Source organism: Grammomys surdaster, unplaced genomic scaffold (genome assembly GCF_004785775.1).
Source record: "Grammomys surdaster isolate TR1022 unplaced genomic scaffold, NIH_TR_1.0 126133, whole genome shotgun sequence".
NCBI lineage: Eukaryota > Metazoa > Chordata > Mammalia > Rodentia > Muridae > Grammomys > Grammomys surdaster.
The window spans coordinates 3,942,047-3,961,295 of record NW_021620941.1 but is presented as its reverse complement, the minus strand read 5'-3'; the positions used below and the strand labels follow the sequence as shown (position 1 = coordinate 3,961,295).

The window sequence follows — 19,249 nt, the reverse complement described above, 5'->3', positions numbered from 1 at the left end:
AAATCTTTAAAAAAGAAAGGAATAGAGAAAAATTTGGGGGGCAAGATCTCAGTTCCCAGGGTGGGTTTGAACTCTTTGTGTTCCTCTGCTTAAGCCTCAAAAGTCTGAAACATCTCAAAAGATTGCAAGTATGTGCCAGCACTTCCACTTTTAGCATTTTTAATGTAAAAGTTGGAGTGGTATCTGCTGAGGAGGTCCTGTGTTATCTGCCAGAAAAACCTCCTTCCAAATTTGTACTAGGATTACAGGCATTTCTCTTCCATAGGGGGTCAGACCAACCTTCGCATTCCTCAGGGCACTGTGGGCCAAGTCATGCTGGATGATAGGGCTTACCTTGTACGCTGGGAATACTCCTACAGCAGCTGGACCCTCTTCACCTGCGAGATTGAAATGCTGCTCCACGTTGTCTCCACGGCAGGTAAGCTAAGCTCTTGGAACACAAGCAATAGGAAGAGTGGGTGTGCTTGCAGGATTGGGAGCATAGACCCAACTTGAAGGTAAAATTGGAGGCCATCCAGCTTGGGGTCTGAACGTGCACACAGTGGTCTTTTTATAGAGTGGTGTACCGAGAAGTCACAGGCCTCTTCCCCCACAGATGTGATCCAGCATTGCCAGCGGGTCAAGCCCATCATTGATTTGGTTCACAAGGTCATCAGTACAGACTTGTCCATAGCAGACTGCCTGCTGCCCATCACATCCCGCATCTACATGCTGCTGCAGCGGTGAGTCTCTGTGGTTGAGAGCTTGCAGCAGTGACTGTTCCTTTCCAGGAGCCTGGTCCTGAGCACTGTGGGAGGCCTTTAGCAGTGGTTCTCCAGCCAAGGGCTTTCCCGTTCTTCAGAGTAGTGTGGTGAGCACTGGAAACTCTTGTTACTTATCTCCCTGGGCACAGCGCTTTGTTCTCTAACCAGGCTCACGACGGTGATCTCCCCTCCGGTAAACGTCATTGCTTCTTGTGTCAACTGCTTAACTGTCTTGGCTGCTCGAAATCCAGCAAAGGTGAGATGGCAAGTCTTTGTAGCAGCTAAGGAGTATCTCATCTGATAGGATGATCATCATCCGGAAGGATGTGAACCCTGAATTCCTTCTTTTTCCTTCTCAGGTCTGGACTGATCTTCGTCACACAGGGTTTTTGCCGTTTGTGGCCCACCCTGTCTCCAGCATGATGCAGATGATTAGGTAAGTCAGGTCCTGAGTGGGTAGACCTTACTTCTTGCTGTGAACTGTTCCCGGTCATGTCCAGCCTGCCTTTATTCATTTTAAAGAACCTTCAGTCTTCACAGACTTGAGGGTGAGGGAAGATATGATAAAGAAGGGGCACAGAACTGCTCTTCTCAGGGCACACTGGTGCTTCACAGGGGTTTATTTTGTTTGGAGATAGCACTTCACTTTGTAGCCCTGGCTGGCCTGGAACTTGTTATGTAGACCAGGCTAGCCTTGAATTCATAGAGATCTGCCTGTCTCTGCCTTCTGAGTAGTGGATGGTTCACAGTTTTTAAACTTTCGAGAGATAGAATGGGACTTTTCTTATGCAGCTGCAACTACAGTAGCTGCGTGGGCATTTATGTTCCAGCTGAGAGAGTCCAGGGGTGTTTGGATCCAGAGACTTGGTGTCCTATTCTCAAGCACAGTCCATGTGCTTCTCCTCCAGTCTGAGCGTACATGAGCTAGGTCAGTTACTGAAACACAGGCTCCGTCTTACTATCTGAGCATGCTCACCTTACTCTGCTTCCATGACGGGTGTTTCCCTGATGGCTCATTTGATTTTCACTCTAAACCTCTTGGAGTTATACATCAATAAAGCGTAATCTTACATTTTCTTCCCTGGCCATAAAATTGCCTGCATTTGATTCTTCCCTTTGAAGAGCTTTGGTGATTTGTGCTGGCGTCATCTAGACAATAACGACAGTGGTGTATAGTCAGGTTCTTCAAACCTTGAACATTGCTCATGGTTTTCTCCCTCTGCCTCTGTCTGTCCCTAGTGCGGAGGGAATGAATGCTGGAGGGTATGGCAACCTCCTGATGAACAGTGAGCAGCCCCAGGGCGAGTATGGCGTCACCATTGCCTTTCTGCGCCTGGTCACCACTCTTGTCAAGGTACCATCTGATGAGATAATTCTGGAGCAGCTCCCCTGTTACCTGCTACTGTCGCCACCTTATGCGGGATATCTTATGCAGGACATCTGTTGTGACATCATGGCACATCAGCCTCTGTTTGTTGAGAGTCTGGCCGCTGTGTTCCTTGGTGCTTGCTTAACTGTGGGACTTTGTTTAGTAGTGAGAAGGTTTGCAGTGAGAGTTGAGGGCTCTGTGGCTCTGCAGTGTGTGTTAAGCTAGGAAGCTGTCATCCACGTGCACTTCATGTCTTGTCCTATGAAATGCCTGTGTGCACACTTCACGGGTCTGGCTTTGTGGTTGTTGTCCCAGCTGTGTGCACTGTATATCTTGTCCCTGTATGTGGCTGCATGTACCCTCTGTGGTCTGATTTCATGGTCTAGTCTTTGCCTCACAGGAAGGACTTTGACCCCGCCTGCTCAGTTTTCTCATCTCCTTCTTAAGCAGATTGTAGCCATGAGCTGATAATGGATCAGGACTCTGGAAAATTAATGTATAGTTAAGAACAAGAGTTTTAGAATTGGAGAGAAGTGTGGTGACACTTGAAATTCATTACTCACTACTTGGATTTCTTTGACCTTGGGCAGGTCTGAATTTCTGAGAGCCTCTATGGCCTGGAAGTATGTGGTCACTGTCTGATGGAGTTTAGAGGTTCACACATGGAGAGACTTCTGCAGCCCAGCACAAAAAGAGCAGGCTGAAAGTCTCCTCAGGCTGCTGAGTAAGATCAGGCCTGGAGACTGCAGTTGAGTGGGAGTACTGTGTTATAGGACCAGGTTTACTATAACAGTTACTGCATACACACAGAACACTCAGCGCCTTGTACATATCCTTCCTGGAGAAATAAGTGAGAGCTTAGAGAGAGGTTAGTGTGTATAGACTCAGAGCGAGTCCAGTTTGATTTTTATTTATTTTTATTTTTTATTTTTTAAAAATTTATTTAATGTGTATGAGCATCCTGTCGCTGACACACCAGAGGAGGGCATCAGATCCAATTACAGATGGCTGTGAGCCACCCTGTGGTTGCTGGGAACTGAACTCATGACCTCTGGAAGAGCAGTCAGTGCTCTTAACCGCTGAGCCATCTCTCCAGCCCGAGAGTCCAGTTTTAAGATACAGAAATTGGAATTAATCGACACCATTAAAAGAGAGTTTGGGGTATCAGTGCTCTACTCCTGTGCTTCATGATAGTGGAACTTCAGGTGTGGGTGACAGTCATTGGTGGTGAGGCCTGTATCTGGTGATTAGGGGACCTCTGTCCTGTCAGATTAACTTTCCTCCTGCTCCCCCATGTCAGCACCTTTGGTGACATTGTCACCTCGACTTCTTAGTTATTTTCTTTGTTCACTGAGTGGTTCAGTTGAATTAGGAATTACTGATGTCTGCTTCTATTCTTGGTCAAGGTGTTCCTGGTTCTCCTTTGGACCTGTCTACACTTCTGAGGTTAAATCTTGAGTAATAAAGGATGTTCCTTACATGGCCCAGGCCCTCACAGAATGCTTTCCCATAGGGACAGCTTGGCAGTACCCAGAGCCAAGGCCTGGTGCCTTGTGTGATGTTTGTGTTGAAGGAGATGCTTCCCAGCTACCACAAATGGCGCTACAACTCTCATGGCGTGAGGGAGCTGATAGGTAAGAACAGCATGGGCTGAACACCCCAGAATTTCTGCTCCCTGGAGATCTTTCCCTCCCTTCTTTGAGGCACACATCACCCATTGCATGTCTTTTCTGGAGTCTAGGTTGCCTAATTCTGGAGCTGATTCATGCAATACTGAACCTGTGCCAAGAGACGGAGCTGCATAGCAGGTAATGGGGGACTGTGAGGCTCAGCAGGAAAACACTGTATTGGTTGTTTCTAGTCCCCTTGTTTTTCCTAACATCTCCCCTTAGTTAAATCCTGTCTTAGCTAGAATTTCTACTGCTATAAGACACCATGTCCGAAGCAACTTGGTGAGGAAAAGGTCCACATTACAGTCTATCACTGAGGAGAGTTGGGGTAGGAATCTGGAGGCAGGAGCTGAAGAAACTGCTTACTGGCTTGCTCAGCTTTCTTTCGTGTATACTCCAGTACCACCTGCCCAGGGATGGCACCACCCACAACAGGCTGGGCCCTCCTACATTAATCACTAGCTAAGAAATAACCCATAGGCCAATCCGATTGGCCATTTTCTCAGTTGAAGTTCCCTCTTCTCAAAGGCCTAGCCTTTGTCAAGTTGACAAAAATTAACTAACACAAACCCAAAACTCATTCGTCTCTACTTAGGGTTTATTGGCCACTGGCTCAGTTGTCATTCTTTCCTATGGACAGAAAAGGACATGAAGGGGCGTGTATACACACACATAATCAATTGTTAGATAATTATAGAAATGCCGCCCGTCCATCAGAAAGTCTGATGTGATGCAGTGTGCCGCCTCAGAGGTGCCTGTTAACACACTTGATTTTATGTCCTCCCTTGTTTTTCTATTTCTGTATATTACATGAATGGATTAATCCTGAGTTATTTAAATAATTTTTTCATCCATTAATTTATGGGATTTAGATTACTTTTCAGGGAGGTCTTTTAGGACCAAGTCTGAGAAAAGTGTTTAGAATATCTTCCTTTCTCAGACAGTTGGCAAGGCCCATGGGGCAGCCTTGCTTCATTCTGGTTAGGAGCTCCTGGTAACTGAGAACCCTCTTGTGTTTTCCAGCCATACGCCCAGCCTGCCTTCCCTCTGCATCTGCAGCCTGGCCTATACAGAAGCTGGACAGACCGTCATCAGCATCATGGGAATTGGTGTGGACACCATAGACATGGTGATGGCCGCTCAGCCCCGCAGGTAGTGCCGCCTCTGTGCCCGCCTGCTGACCTTCAGACCCCGACTTAGCTTAACTTGGACTTGCTTTATTTGTTTTTCCATCTTTTTAAAATTAAAATATACTGACATCATTTTCCTTATTCCCTTTCCTCCCTCTAACTCCTTCCACACCCTCCCCTTGTATTCCTTCAAATCAATATGTTGTTACACACACACACACACGCCTGGTGTGTGTGCAAAATATATAAATACAACCAGCTCTGTACATTTGGTGTTACTTACACGTATCTGATTTTAGGACTGAGCCATTGGTCTTAAATAGTAAATCTGGGAACGACTAGTTCTCCTGCTCTCTGCATTCCTTATTTACCTGCAGTTCTTGGTTTAAGCCTTGAGCCTCGTGAGCTTCCCTCCTCCCGTCTTTAGCATGTCTGTTGGTATTGTATTCCTTCAGGTCTTTTTCAGGCAGCCATGTTGACAGGGTATCATGGGTGAAGCGTCTTTTTTTTTTTTTTTTTTTTTTTTTTTAAAGACAGTCTCATAACATCCTTCCTGGTCCTTGCAATTGCTTTTTAAAAATAACTTTGTAGCCAGATGCCAATGGCAGGCCTTTACTCCCAACACCGAAGAAGCAGAGGCAGGTTAGTCTCTGAGTTTGAGGCCAGCCTGGTCTACAGAGTTCCAAGACAGTCATGGCTACACAGAGAAACACTGTCTCCAAACACGAAAACAAAAAAAAAATCCTTGTATTTTATAGCTATAAAATTGTATTGCATAGCCTCTTCCCTTTTCTAGTCTGAATGGGCCCTTACTGCAGTCTGACTCATGAGAGCATACCTTGACTGAGACCATCTTACTGGAACTAACTGTGATCTCCATTTGGCACCTAGTGATGGACCAGAAGGCCAGGGCCAGGGCCAACTGCTGATGAAGACAGTGAAGCTGGCGTTCTCTGTCACCAACAATGTCATCCGGCTGAAGCCTCCTTCTAATGTGGTGTCCCCCCTGGAACAGGCTCTCACACAGCATGGTATGTGCTTCTCTTCCTCAGCTACATTTCTGCCTATAAAGAGCTAGTTAGTGCCCTTTGCTTGGACATCAGAAATAATCCTCAGCTCATTTCTTTAGACTTGGTAACAAGGGGAGCACACTGCCCTCTATTGTGGACTCCTGCTGATGACAGTAATACTTAAGGATGGAGGCTGGGGTCGTATTTCCTTGATTCAAGTTTAGGTTTTGCTCAGCTGTGTGAGAACCTCGGGCATATTTAAGCTCTATCTCATCTTACCCAGGCATAGAAGTAAATTGCTGTAATCCCAGCGTCCGTGGGAGACTGAGGCAGGAGGATAAGCTCAGCTAGGGCTGCCTAACAAGCAGAATGCTAGGCCATCTAAATGACTGCAGGGTGAAAAGGTGTCTTGCTGTAGGGTGAGGAGAATTGCTCTCACTATCCCTCACGGTGATGACGAAAGTGCAGAGAGCTGACAGCGCTTACACATAGGTGACTGACTGTGCACACAGGAGATAGGGCCTGGCTTGTGCCCACAATCTCCCTCTGCTCTACAGAGGCAGAAGGGCCTAGGGCCACCTGCTACTGGTCAAGACAGAGAAACTGGCATTCTCTGTCACCAGTCCCTGCCAGTCTGGTCTGTATAGCAAGATCTTTGAAAAGACAAACAATCCTGAAAAAACAAGCACAAAAGTCCTTCAAGACACATTGGCTCATGTCACAGTGTGTCTTTAGTCAGTTACCCTGTAGCTTGACTTCATTACTAGTGTTTTATACCATGTTGAAAACCATTTAGAACTCTTTTTTTTTTTTTTTTTTTTTTTTTTTGCTCTGCTGTGGTCTGAACCCAGGGCCTTAGTGTGTGTTAGCAGGTGTTCCACTATTAAGTCTCAGTTCTAGCAACAATTATGTACAGGCTGGCCTTAAACTGATTATGTAGCCAAGGATGTCCTGCAACTCCCCCCCCCGCCCCCGTTTCAATTTGTTACATTTGTTATGTTTGTGTTCATGATGTCTGGGTGTGTGTGTGTGCGTGCGTGCACGTGCGTGCACATGTGCATGTGGAGATCATACCGTGGGACCTGGATCTCTCCCTCCACCATGTAGGTTTGGAGGACTGATTCAGTCGTTAGGCTTGGCAAAGAACCTTTCCCCACTGAACCATCTCACTGCCTTCCTGCTTTAGGGTTCTGCTTTTCCTTTTTTAAAAAAATTTCAGTACAGTGCCTTTTGTAACCTATTTATCAAAGAGTATTTCTTTTAAAATATATCTTTGTATTAATGCATTGTGTTGACCTGTTTATCCCCAAATCCTGGTTATCTCTTTACTACTGAGAACAGCACTGAACTGGCCACCTGGGGTTAGTCAGCCCCAGTGGATGGTGTTCTGGAAGAACTGTAATAGGTTCCTGGCTCTCTGTTTTCTTTGCTTCAGGTGCCCACGGGAACAACCTCATTGCTGTCCTAGCCAAGTACATCTACCACAGACATGACCCAGCTTTGCCGCGTCTGGCCATCCAGCTGCTGAAACGTCTGGCCACGGTAGGATCTGTGTTGCTAGCTCTCCAGCGCTCTCCCGCTGACTTTCATTTCATACTCCTGTGACTGCGTTTGCATATGGGTGTGTGCACTGGATTGCAGGTGTCCACTGAGTCTAGAAATGTCATATCCCCAAAGTAGAGGTATGAGAGGTTGTGTGCTGCCTGGTGTACGTGGTAGGGATCAAACTCACTTCTTCTGTAAGAGCGATACCTTCTCTCATCTCCCAGTCGGCTCTCCGACTCAATTTTCTTTTTAGATTTACTTATTTTTATTTGTATGTTTCTGCGTGTGTATATGAAAGTATGTTCACCTACTGTGTGCCTGGTGTCCAAAGAGTTGGGAAGAAGGATTTGGATCCATTGGAACTGCAGTTAGAAATGACTCGAAGCTACCATGTGCCTCTGCAGTCCTGGGGTTAGTGCTCCTCTAGCTCCGCTTGTGCATGGAGCTCAGGCTCTGTGCTCGTCCTCAGGCCGTGCAACAAGCACGTAACTGGCCATTTCTCCAGCACTTACTGCCTTTCTTCTGTAAACTCTTTCACCCCAGGAACTTACGGCTGTGTTGTTCTCTTATTTTACATCAGTGCCCCTCTGAAGAACCCCACTGAAGTTTTTCTGGACCTAGAACCCTAAACTTGTGTCCTGGTCTCCAGGTGGCCCCAATGTCAGTGTATGCTTGCCTGGGCAGTGATGCAGCTGCCATCCGTGATGCCTTCCTGACCCGCCTTCAGAGCAAGATTGAGGACATGCGCATCAAAGTCATGATCCTGGAATTCCTTACAGTTGCGGTAGAGACACAACCAGGTCTCATCGAGCTGTTTCTGAATCTGGAGGTGAAGGACGGCAGCAATGGCTCCAAGGTCAGCCTGGACTTGGTGAAACTGGGTGAGGGCTTTTTGGAAGTGCTGTCATGGAACTTGAGTGCCTGCCTGTCCCTGCTGTAGGAGTTCAGCCTTGGTGTGTGGAGCTGTCTCCATGTGGTACTGGAGCTGATTGATTCCCAGCAGCAAGACCGATACTGGTGCCCACCTTTGTTGCATCGTGCAGCTGTTGCCTTCCTTCATGCCCTGTGGCAAGACCGTAGGGACAGTGCAATGCTTGTCCTCAGAACCAAGTATGTCCCCTCTGGGTGCTAGCTGACACATGAGCTTGACTGATCTTGTTTATAAAAGTGGAAGTAGGTTTCTTGTGAGTTTACCAGATTAATGCATGGAATACTTAGCACACAGTTCAGTACCGGGGACTCTTAGATGTCTTTTTCTTTCTTTTTTCTTTGTATTTATTTGCTTTTTTGGGGACACAGTCTCACTGTAGGTTTGGGTGACCTGGAGCGTGCTATGTAGACCTGCAGCCCTCTGCTTCCCACCTGCAGAGGTTAGAGTCTTATCACCACGCCTGGCCAGGGATCTTTTGTTTTGATTTTTTTAACTTATTTTTATTTTATATTCATTGGTGTTTTGCCTGAACGTACATCTGTGTGCGGGCATCCAATCCCTTGGGACTGAGTTACAGAGAGATATAAAGTAACATGTGGGTGATGGGAATTGAACCCTGGTTTTCTGGAAGAGCAGCCAGTGCTCTTCACTGCAGAACCATCTCTCCAGCCCCCTGGTTTTCATTTTTAATAGTTAAAAAAAATCAAGGGTTATTTTGTTGTTTTGTTTTCTTTTTTAAGTTTTTCTATGGGTGTAAGCACATGTCACATAGCGATGTGTGGCCATAGGACAACCTCTGCAATGTGGGTCCCGGGAATTGAACTCAGATCATCAGTGTTGGTAGTTGGTGCCAAGTCTTCTCACCAGCCCCAGTTGCACTTTTCTTTTTTATTTCTTTTTTTCTTTTCTTCCTTTTTTGGGGGGGGGCAGGGGAGAGGTAAGATGGTTTCTCTATGTAGCCTTGGATGTCCTAGAACTCGCCCTATAGACCAGGCTGGCCTCTGCCTTTGCCTCTGCCTCCGAAGTGCTAGGATTAAAGGCTTGGGCGACGACTACCTGGCTCCCAGTTGCACTTCTTAAGTGGAAGATGTAGTTTTATTTATGGACTTCTTATGTTCATATAAGAATAATTGATTTATGAGAAACATTTTAGGTTTGGCACATTAAAGTATCAAAAAATACCAGCAAGGGGGACCAGAGTGATAAGGGCCGTGGGAAAGAAAAAGTCACATTTCAACACGTGTTTTTGTCCTAGACCCAAGTTTTGGGAGAATTTAACGAGTCCGCTGTTTGGAACTCTCTCTCCTCCTTCAGAGACATCTGAGGTGAGCTATATGGAGGGTAGGGCAGAGGTTAGGGTTCCTGAGCAGAAGGGTTGGTCTGTGGCATCATGAACAGGACCTTGCCTCGAGGTTTCACATGCAGTCCCATCTGCAGAGCAGAGCATGCTTCCTGTTCTCTGGAAGCAGATAGACATGGCTGCTCTGGGTGGGAAGCTCTGGTCTCTTCACATTGCGGATGTGATGCCCTGTCCATTGGCATTCACTTTTTGCATTCCATAAAGATGTGTTTACTTGTTTTCTGAGTGTTAGGCCGTGCTGTCAGCATGGGTGGATGCGGAGGTGTTTCTCCATGTAATTAGTGTGTTTGCTCTCCCCTCCACAGCCCAGCATCCTCGAAACCTGTGCCCTAATCATGAAGATAATATGTTTGGAGATATACTATGTAGTTAAGTGAGTCCTCCCCCTTCTGGTGGTTTTGTTGTTGCTGTTGAGGAGTGCTGGGGTCAGACTCCAGGTATTTTGCATGCTGAGCAAGTGCTCTGCCAATGAGCCATGTCTCTAGCACTCTCCCATGGGATTTTAACCAAAGATGAGGGGTGGTAGATGGTGGAGGCCTGTCACTGAATGCGTGGTCGATAAGCAGGGCACACAGGAGGGATGGTCTGGCCCATTCATGGAGGGTCAGTGAACTGTTCCTGACCAATGCACTGATGGCACTTATGATGCTGCCAGAAGAGTTATTGAGCAGGTTCCATGTTACTGGAATTTGATGGGGTAGAGACTTTTCTGACAGGCCTCAGTCTTGCTCATGGAGCTGATCCTAGGTCTGGCTGCCATGTGCCATCTCAGCTCCGTCTACTTTGAATTCTGACTCGGGTTTGTATTTTGTATAGGGGTTCATTAGACCAGTCATTAAAGGATACACTCAAGAAGTTTTCCAGCGAGAAACGCTTTGCCTACTGGTCAGGGTACGTCAAGTCTTTGGCGGTTTACATGGCTGAAACAGAGGGCAGCAGCTGCACGTCCTTGCTTGAGTATCAGATGCTGGTGTCCGCCTGGAGGACGCTTCTCATCATTGCTACCAGTCACGTAAGCACCTCGAGGACACCTGGCTTTGCTTTAGTAGGAAGCAGTGATTTGCTGAGGTGCCTAGCACATGCAGCTCCTGGGCATGAAGTAAATGAAGGTTTGTCCCTGAGATGCAGACACTGTGTGCCAAGAGATGAGGATGGGCAAGTGCTCAGGGACAGGACAGAGAAGCAGTTCCAAACCCATCAGACATCCTGAAGGCTTCTCTGTTGTTGGGCTTGGATAGGTCTAGGGTACACCGCTCAGAAGTAGTTGCCTCTGGGGCTGTGCCTTCTGGACACTGTAGGTGTCTGATTCAGCTGCAGCTGCAGCAGCCCCAGATCTCTTAGAGTGCTGTGTGTTTTCATTGATTCTAGGAAAAGGACGGAGGCCACTGTCTCCTCACTGTATAGTGAGTTTTTAAATTTTTTACTTATTATTAGTGTATGCACCTGTGTGGGGAGGTCAGAAACAATTTTGTGGGGTCAGTTCCACCTTTATGTGAACTCCAGGGATTGAACTCAGGTCATCAGGCTTGTGCAGCAAGTACCTTACCCACTGAGCATTTCAAAGAGAGAGAGTTGGTGTTGGGAACAGTTGGCACCATTCTTGGCATTTTTCAGTTTGGCACTATTATGTTTATTATAGCACGTGGTGTTGAACTGTTTGTTCTTCCTCTGGACCATATCTTATTAATTACAGTCGAACCTTGGCATGTGCCTCCTTGTTCCAAAAACCTTGCCCATCTGTCTGACTTGTTCTCCAGTGCAGGCTGCCTATAGACCCTTGAGTCTCCAGACCTACTGCAAGACTTTCCTGCCAGATAGGGTAATGTCCATGTCGCTGCCTATTAGAATCCAGCAATAGCCTGGTGAGGTGGCACTTGTGTTAATCCCAGCACTCGCTATGCAGAGGCAGGTGAGTCTTGTAAGTTTGAGGCTAGAAGGACATCTAGAGTGACACAGTAAGACCCTTGTGGGGGGGGGGGGGAAGAATCCAGCTAAACAGCAGTTCTTAAGTTGTAGCTCTCTGTACACCTTCTCCCTCCCTCCCTCCCTCCCTCCCTCCCTCCCTCCCTCCCTCCCACCCATGGCTTCTCAAATATTTGTTCTGCACCTACAGGCACTAGAGATTTTATAGCTGGACTTTGGCTACTTCTCCACCCCCTTTCTTCTACCCTTCCAACCCTGTAACCCTAGATAGGAGAGAAAAAAAGGATAGAGAGGAAAGAGATCCCTCAATAAAGTCCGAGGTCAGAAAGGAGGCAGCGTTATCCTTAGACTACTTCCTGCTGATTTTTGGCAAGTTTGATCTTTGCCATCAGAATATCTGATTTATTCTTGTTCTTTTTCCTTTACAACTACCTAACAAACCGTGACCACCAGCAGCCCACCTATGGGCTCTAGCATTTATATACCCTCAGAAAAGTCCTCAGGGCCCCTCTGTGTCATTATGTCACACAGCTATCTGCAGCTGGCAAAATCATGCCCCTGCCAGACCACAAGGCAAATCATAGTCAGCTGCTGTGGACAGTCTGAAGCAGCCTGATACTCCACACCTGGGATTAAAACAAAAGCACATGGGCTGGAGAGAGGGCTCAGTGGTTAAGAGACTGCACTTCCAGAGGTCCTGAGTTCAATCCCCAGCAACCATATGGTGGCTCACAACCATCTGTAATGGGATCCGATGCCCTCTTCTGGTGGGCCTGAAGACAGCCACAGTGTTGTACTCATGTAAATAAAATAAATAAATGTTTAAAAAAAAAAACTGAAAACACATTCTTAAATATTTCTGTGTTTTTTAAAGAAGTCAAAACTCCAGAATTATCACTATTGGATAGAGCAATGACTAGGCAGGGAGGGCCTGGTCACACAGTGAGTGAGGGAGGACAGCGAGAGAAAGATGGCCCACAGAATCAACTAACCATGCTCCAGAGCCTCACAGATAACTCTCATACTCGGTCGCCTGTGCTTGGGACCTTCTTCCTGTTGCTGGGTTGCAGTGTCGTCCCCCTTGATATGAGGGTTTGTTCTTAGTCTACAGTAACTTGTTATGCTGTGTTGAGTTGATAGCCCTGGGAGGCCGCTTCTTCTTCTTCTTCTTTTTTTTTTTAAATGGAAATGGAGGAGAGGAAAGGTGTGTGAGGACTGAGGAGTGGAGGGAGGGAAACTGCTGTTGTAATGTATGGGGGGAGGGAGAGAAGGGCTGAGCAGTGGTGGCCCACAACTTTAATCCTAGCATTCCAGTGGCAGAGGCAGGTGGATTTTTGAGTTTGAGGTCAGCCTGGTCTACAAAGTCAGTCACTGGACAGCCAGAGACACTGTGTTGAAGGGGGTGGGGAGATAAAGACTTAAGGAGGTAAGTTGTAAATTCACAGATGAAATTGTGACCAGATTGTAATACGTGGCTTCATGGTGACGAAGGTGCTGTGATAGCTAACAGGTGAGGTAAGAGCCATCATGGTGGCCTCTGGGACGTGATGCCCAGACACCGAGTATGTGAAGAAGCCTTGAGCAGAGAGTGTGTCAGGCAGCGTCTAGGCAGATGAAACTGCAAATGTCAAGAGCAGAAGGAGAAAGCACTCGGTTTGTTCAGGAAGCATCAATGAGCCGGTTGTGGTTGGCACATGCCAATGGGGAAGCTGAGGCACAAAGGATCCCGAGTTAGGGACAGCCTACATAACAACATGGTGAGACCATTTTCAAAAACCGAAAGGGAGGTTGTAGGGAGCACTGGGCTAGGGTGAGCACGGGAGGGACTAAGGTCATACAGCAGGTGACTGTCTGAGCCCTGGGAAGCCTGTGGAGAGTGCTGAGCACTGGAAGGATGGGTCATTCTGCAGAGCAGATCTCAGGGGGAGCCAAATAACTGCAGGGCTTGAAGCTTCATTTCCTTCAGGGCCCTGATGACTTTCCAACTTGTAATGGCCTCTTGAAGCCCTTCATTTCCTGGCTGTCCCAGGCATAACCCTTCTCCCACCCATTGCAGGCAGACATCATGCATGTGACTGACATGGCAGTGCGGCGCCAGCTTTTTCTCGATGTACTTGATGGGACCAAAGCATTGGTAAGTATGCCCAGAGTTTCCCTTCCCTAAGGTCACATAGGGAGCTCCCAGTCTGACAGTCCGTCAGTGCTTAGGTAGCCTGGGAGGTGAGACTCAGTGGTAAAGAGGAGGTGCCCTGGCTCCTTGCACCTGTGAGAGGTCAGGATCAGGTGAGGAGGGCCGAGGCCAAAGAGACACTGTATCCTTACAGCTTATGAGCAGCCAGACTCCTGACTGCTCTGCTGCTTCTCCCCTCAGCTCCTTGTTGCAACGTCAGTGAACTGCCTCCGGCTGGGCTCCATGATGTGTACCCTGCTGCTCATCCTCCTCCGACAGTGGAAGAGGTGAGTGCTGCGACGGAGGTGGCGGCCCGTCTGCCTCAGCACCACCTGCCGACCCTTCCTCACCACCCAAGGGGTCTGGTATACTTCACAGGAAACGGAGTGACTCAGCAGATGAGGCTGCAGTGAGGAAGACTGCCTGTGGTGTTGGAGGGGCACTGGGGACAGTGAGTGAGGCATGCTGCTTCTGCCTTGTTCTTTCAGAGAGCTGGGTGCTGTAGATAAAATCCTTGGGCCCTTGACAGAGGTCCTGGAAGGGGTGCTCCAGGCAGACCAGCAGCTCATGGAAAAGACCAAGGCCAAGGTGTTCTCTGCATTCATCACAGTGTTACAGATGAAGGAGCTGCGAGGTGAGCACCAGCTCCTAACTCGGGGCCGCACACATGCGCTTCCTGTGAGGCTTGAGATTCACCCCAGGAATGCTTTATTTCCCATTACCCTTCCCATCCCAGTAGTATGACACCCTTCCTCTTGGTACGCAACTGCCTTTCCAGCCCCTGCAGTCAGAATGGCCTGCCTTGGGTGACAGCACCCCTCCCATCTGTTCTGCAGTAAGTGATATCCCCCAGTACTCCCAGCTGGTGCTGAACGTCTGTGAGACCCTCCAAGAAGAGGTGATTGCACTCTTTGACCAGACCCGCCACAGCCTAGCGTCAGGCAGTGCTCCCGAGGACAAGGACAGCATGGAGACAGATGACTGCCCTCGGCCCCGGCACAAGGACCAGCGTGATGGGGTGAGGGAATGTGGGAGCCTGAGGAGCCCAGAGCCCTGTGGTCTCAGGCCTTTGAGGGAAGCACTCGGAGAAGCACCAGGCTTCCAGCCGTTACAACATAACTATGCAGGCATCGTGGGTCAGGAAGGCTGGACCCCGAAAACCCATGAGCAGCTTCAGGTCAGCAGGTCAGCAGGTCTTCTGTGTCTGATCCCTGGCTGGGGTGAGCAGATGAGGGCAGGCGTGGGCTCAAGAGAGCTGCTTTACAGGACAGCACAGGCTCTTAACCCAAGGACTCTAAAAAAAGGTGACGGATGCAGTATAGAACAATCTTTTCTTTGGTGGGGGCAGGGCTTAAGACAGGGTTTTTCTGTGTTAACAGCCCTGGCTGTCCTGGAACTCATTTTGTAGACCAGGCTGACCTAAAACCTACAGAGATCCGCTGCCTGCTGCCCTCTGCCCTCTGGCCTCTGCCTCTGTCTCAAAACCTGGGATTAAAGACATGCTGTACTATCCCTGACTAGAACATGTTTTTTAAACTGTATATCAGCTTTTTTTTTTTTTAAGTCCTCCTTTGTATTTGTAGCCCAGGCTAGCCTGTAACTTCCTGCCTACCCCTAAAGAGGATTTCGAGTTATGTTTTGCATGATGTGAAAGCAAGTACTATTAGTGGGAAACAATGCACAGTCTTAAGTGTCTTGGTATGAGTTGTAGTCACTACTGAATGTATACTGTCTTCCTCTGTCGAGCTCCACTCACTCCTCTGAAGTAGGGTCTCTTCCTGAACCTGGGGCTCATGGGTTCTCAGGCACACTAGAACCTAGTAAGTCTGATTCTCAGCACGCCTCAAACCTGGGGGTACAGGATATATAGAACTCCTGCCTTGTTATGTAGGTACTAGCACCAAACTCCAGTCCTCAGGTTTGCATAGCATGTACTTATTAATATTTATGTATCTAAGTGTTCCGTCTGTATATGTGTATGTGTATACACACACACACACACACACACACACACACACACACACACACACACAGTGTGCATGGTGCCCCTGGAGGCCAAAAGAGGGCAGTAGATACCTTGGGACTACAGTTAGAGATAGTTTTGAATCCCTTTTAAAGTAAGAAAAGGAGTTTTTTTGTTTTGTTTTCATTTTTAAACTGAGATTTATTATTCATGCATTATTTTCAACATTTTCAGAATAAGGAAGGAAATAGAGTGCTAGCTGTGCTGAGAGCAAGTGACCCGATGGTGGCAGCAGCCTTTCCACCTTTCCCTGTCTTTGCCCTGACTGCCAGCAGGTGTGTGTCCTGGGACTGCATCTGGCTAAGGAGCTCTGTGAGGTGGATGAGGATGGGGACTCATGGCTGCAGGTGACCCGAAGGCTTCCCATTTTGCCCACACTGCTCACCACCCTGGAGATGAGTCTCCGCATGAAGCAGAACCTGCATTTTACTGAGGCTGCGCTGCACCTGCTCCTCACCCTGGCTCGCACCCAGCAGGTAAGACACCCCGCTTGTGCCAAATAGTTTCCATGCGCCTACAATCCAGAATTTGACTCAGATCTCTCTTCCTGCCCTTGACAAATCTCGTTGGGCTCCATCATCTAATGATGGGTTTTTCTGCCAGGGAGCCACAGCAGTGGCTGGAGCCGGCATCACCCAGAGCATCTGTTTGCCCCTCTTGAGTGTGTACCAGCTTAGCAGCAATGGCACAGGACAGGTGAGTGCCCAGGATCTTGCTTCTTGTAGCTCTCGGGTGACAGGTGTCCACTGCGCTGCTTCTCCCTCATCTTAGCCCAGTTCCCTGTAGCATTGAGACTTTTCATTCCAGCAACTGGGCCGCAAAGAGACTGCTGCTCTGAGTGGGCTCCTTCCTGTGGCATCAGTCCTGAGCCTCTTTGCCATTTGTCATAGACACCCAGCACCTCTCGAAAGTCCCTGGATGCCCCGTCCTGGCCGGGGGTCTACCGCCTGTCCATGTCCTTGATGGAGCGGTTGCTCAAGACTCTGCGCTACAATTTCCTGACTGAGGCCCTAGACTTTGTGGGTGTCCATCAGGAGCGGACCTTGCAGGTGAGGGCCTGCCTGCCTCACAGAAGGGGATACTCAAAGCCATTTGGCAGGTGGCTGTAGGACCTGTGCTATCAATGCCCTCATCTTTGAGGGATCTTAAGAAAGCTGACTTGAGCCGGGCGGTGGTGGCGCACGCCTTTAATCCCAGCACTTGGGAGACAGAGGCAGGTGGATTTCTGAGTTCGAGGCCAGCCTGGTCTACAGAGTGAGTTCGAGGCCAGCCAGGGCTACACAGAGAAACCCTGTCTCGAGAAAACCAAAAAAAAGAAAAAAGAAAAAAAGAAAGAAATCTGACTTGAGTCACCTGACAAAGGGGAAAACTTGATTGTAATGTCAGCTACCTAAGCATGTGTGGGCCCAGGACCTGATCTTTATACGTAGGTAGACATGGTGTGTAGGGCCCTGAGCATTCTCTGCTGTCCTGTCCTCAGTGTCTCAGTGCCGTGAGGACAGTACAGAGTCTCGCCTGCCTGGAGGAAGCAGATCACACTGTGGGCTTCATCCTACAACTGTCCCACTTCAGGAAGGAGTGGCACTTCCATTTGCCTCAGCTCATGCGTGATGTTCAGGTGAGCCTCAGACTTGGCCTCTTGGAGGGTCTGGGGAGATGAGGGGCAGGGAGTCAGTGGATAGCATCAGTGAACTGTAGGCTGTCTCTGAACATGGGCTTCTTGCTTGGGGCACAGGTCTGACTCAGGCTGCTTCCTCAGGCTAGTTCTTCCCTCCAGAGTGAAGAGACTGGATGAGTAGAGAACTTGGATTCTGTAAGGTAGACTTAGGTTCAGAAGGCCTGAAGCTGGAAGAGCCCACAGGCTTGAGAGGCAGTAGGCTGTGGCCATGGCTACTGTCTCTATGACCTTGGCCAGTCACATCACCTCTGTCCTGCAGTGTGGAAATAGTAGTAATCCCCGTCTTGCTGATGTCTGAGGACTGCACTGTGCCAGCAGTGCAGGGAAACGTTCCAGGCCTGAGCCCTGCTGGTGGCTGTTGAGTTAGAGCATCAGTGGGGTGAGGGGGGTTTATGCTGGTATCCCGGGGGAATTGCCTCCATAAGTTTTTCCTGTCCCTTCTGTGCCCCAGGTGAACCTGGGCTACTTGTGTCAGGCCTGTACCTCCCTCCTACACAGTCGCAAGATGCTGCAGCACTACCTACAGGTAATGAAGGCCCCTAGCGTGTCACTGCTGGCAGTGCCACACTGAGCTCCCATAACTCACCATTCATTTCTTGACTCCTTAGAATAAAAATGGTGATGGCCTCCCTTCGGCTGTCACTCCCCGAGTTCAGCGGCCATCCACCACTACCACTGTTGTGGCTACCCCATCTGGCTGCTCCTCCAAGCAGCCTGTTGCTGACACTGAGGCCTCGGAACAGCGAGCCTTACACACAGTCCAGTATGGCCTTCTCAAGATTCTTAGCAGGACTCTGGCAGCCCTTCGCCACTTCACCCCAGATGTCTGCCAGATCCTCCTGGACCAGGTACCAGTCGTCACCTCCAAACAGACACTAGCTTCCGACACTCAGCCTTGAGCCTTGGCTCTGTAGTACACTATGCTGTGCTTTGGAGAGTTCTCAGCAAGTTCCAGAGTGCTGTTTTGTCTTTCAGTCCCTGGATCTTGCTGAATACAACTTCCTCTTTGCCCTGAGTTTCACTACTCCCACCTTTGACTCTGAAGTGGCCCCCTCCTTCGGAACCCTCTTGGCCACAGTGAACGTGGCCCTCAACATGCTTGGAGAGGTAAGCTGGTGAGGTGTCCCTCCCCCACAACATAACTTTCCACTTGTTTTAGAAATATACAACATCTAGCCCCTGGAGCCTAGGCCTCTCCCTACAGGGAGGGGCATGCTAGGAGTTCCCATGAGTACCCCATGAGGTGCCAGGGGAATTGGTATGCAAGACTTGTAAGTAGCTCTCTAACTGACCACTCTTACTGCTAACTTGATTTTTGTATCGCTTCCTCTAGCTGGACAAGAAAAAGGAATCCCTCACCCAGGCTGTGGGACTCAGCACACAAGCAGAAGGGACCCGAACATTAAAGTAAGACCCAAGTCTTGAGGCCTGGGGCAGTTGTGGGCTGCCGTCCTCCCATCGCTGGCTCAGCTGGGTTTGTCAAGTGCCTTTGCAGCATTGCCCATGCCTGCCTCTCCAGGTCCCTCCTGCTGTTCACCATGGAGAACTGCTTCTACCTACTCATCTCCCAAGCAGTGCGCTACCTCAGGGACCCGGCTGTGCACCCCCGGGACAAGCAGCGGATGAAGCAGGAGCTGAGCTCAGAGCTGGTACGGATGTTGGGCTGCCCAGCAGAGAAGGCTGTTGGATGCCGCTCG

General features: G+C 48.8%; 1 protein-coding gene across 1 annotated transcript in view; it reads left to right on the top strand.

Moving 5' to 3' along the window:
* Positions 1–19,249, top strand: part of Nup188 (nucleoporin 188) — a 58,566-nt gene that overhangs the window by 38,697 nt on the left and 620 nt on the right. Inside the window, exons 16-43 of the mRNA XM_028757152.1 lie at positions 266–418; positions 596–722; positions 912–999; positions 1,103–1,179; positions 1,983–2,097; positions 3,626–3,746; positions 3,854–3,920; positions 4,806–4,934; positions 5,804–5,943; positions 7,358–7,464; positions 8,117–8,323; positions 8,408–8,577; positions 9,654–9,723; positions 10,064–10,131; positions 10,575–10,770; positions 13,738–13,815; positions 14,053–14,138; positions 14,340–14,485; positions 14,688–14,869; positions 16,150–16,350; positions 16,478–16,570; positions 16,765–16,923; positions 17,355–17,492; positions 18,004–18,078; positions 18,161–18,400; positions 18,528–18,659; positions 18,886–18,959; positions 19,072–19,201. Of these exons, the coding sequence (XP_028612985.1) occupies positions 266–418; positions 596–722; positions 912–999; positions 1,103–1,179; positions 1,983–2,097; positions 3,626–3,746; positions 3,854–3,920; positions 4,806–4,934; positions 5,804–5,943; positions 7,358–7,464; positions 8,117–8,323; positions 8,408–8,577; positions 9,654–9,723; positions 10,064–10,131; positions 10,575–10,770; positions 13,738–13,815; positions 14,053–14,138; positions 14,340–14,485; positions 14,688–14,869; positions 16,150–16,350; positions 16,478–16,570; positions 16,765–16,923; positions 17,355–17,492; positions 18,004–18,078; positions 18,161–18,400; positions 18,528–18,659; positions 18,886–18,959; positions 19,072–19,201 (3,569 nt within the window). The remainder of the gene's footprint in view (positions 1–265; positions 419–595; positions 723–911; positions 1,000–1,102; positions 1,180–1,982; positions 2,098–3,625; positions 3,747–3,853; positions 3,921–4,805; positions 4,935–5,803; positions 5,944–7,357; positions 7,465–8,116; positions 8,324–8,407; positions 8,578–9,653; positions 9,724–10,063; positions 10,132–10,574; positions 10,771–13,737; positions 13,816–14,052; positions 14,139–14,339; positions 14,486–14,687; positions 14,870–16,149; positions 16,351–16,477; positions 16,571–16,764; positions 16,924–17,354; positions 17,493–18,003; positions 18,079–18,160; positions 18,401–18,527; positions 18,660–18,885; positions 18,960–19,071; positions 19,202–19,249) is intronic.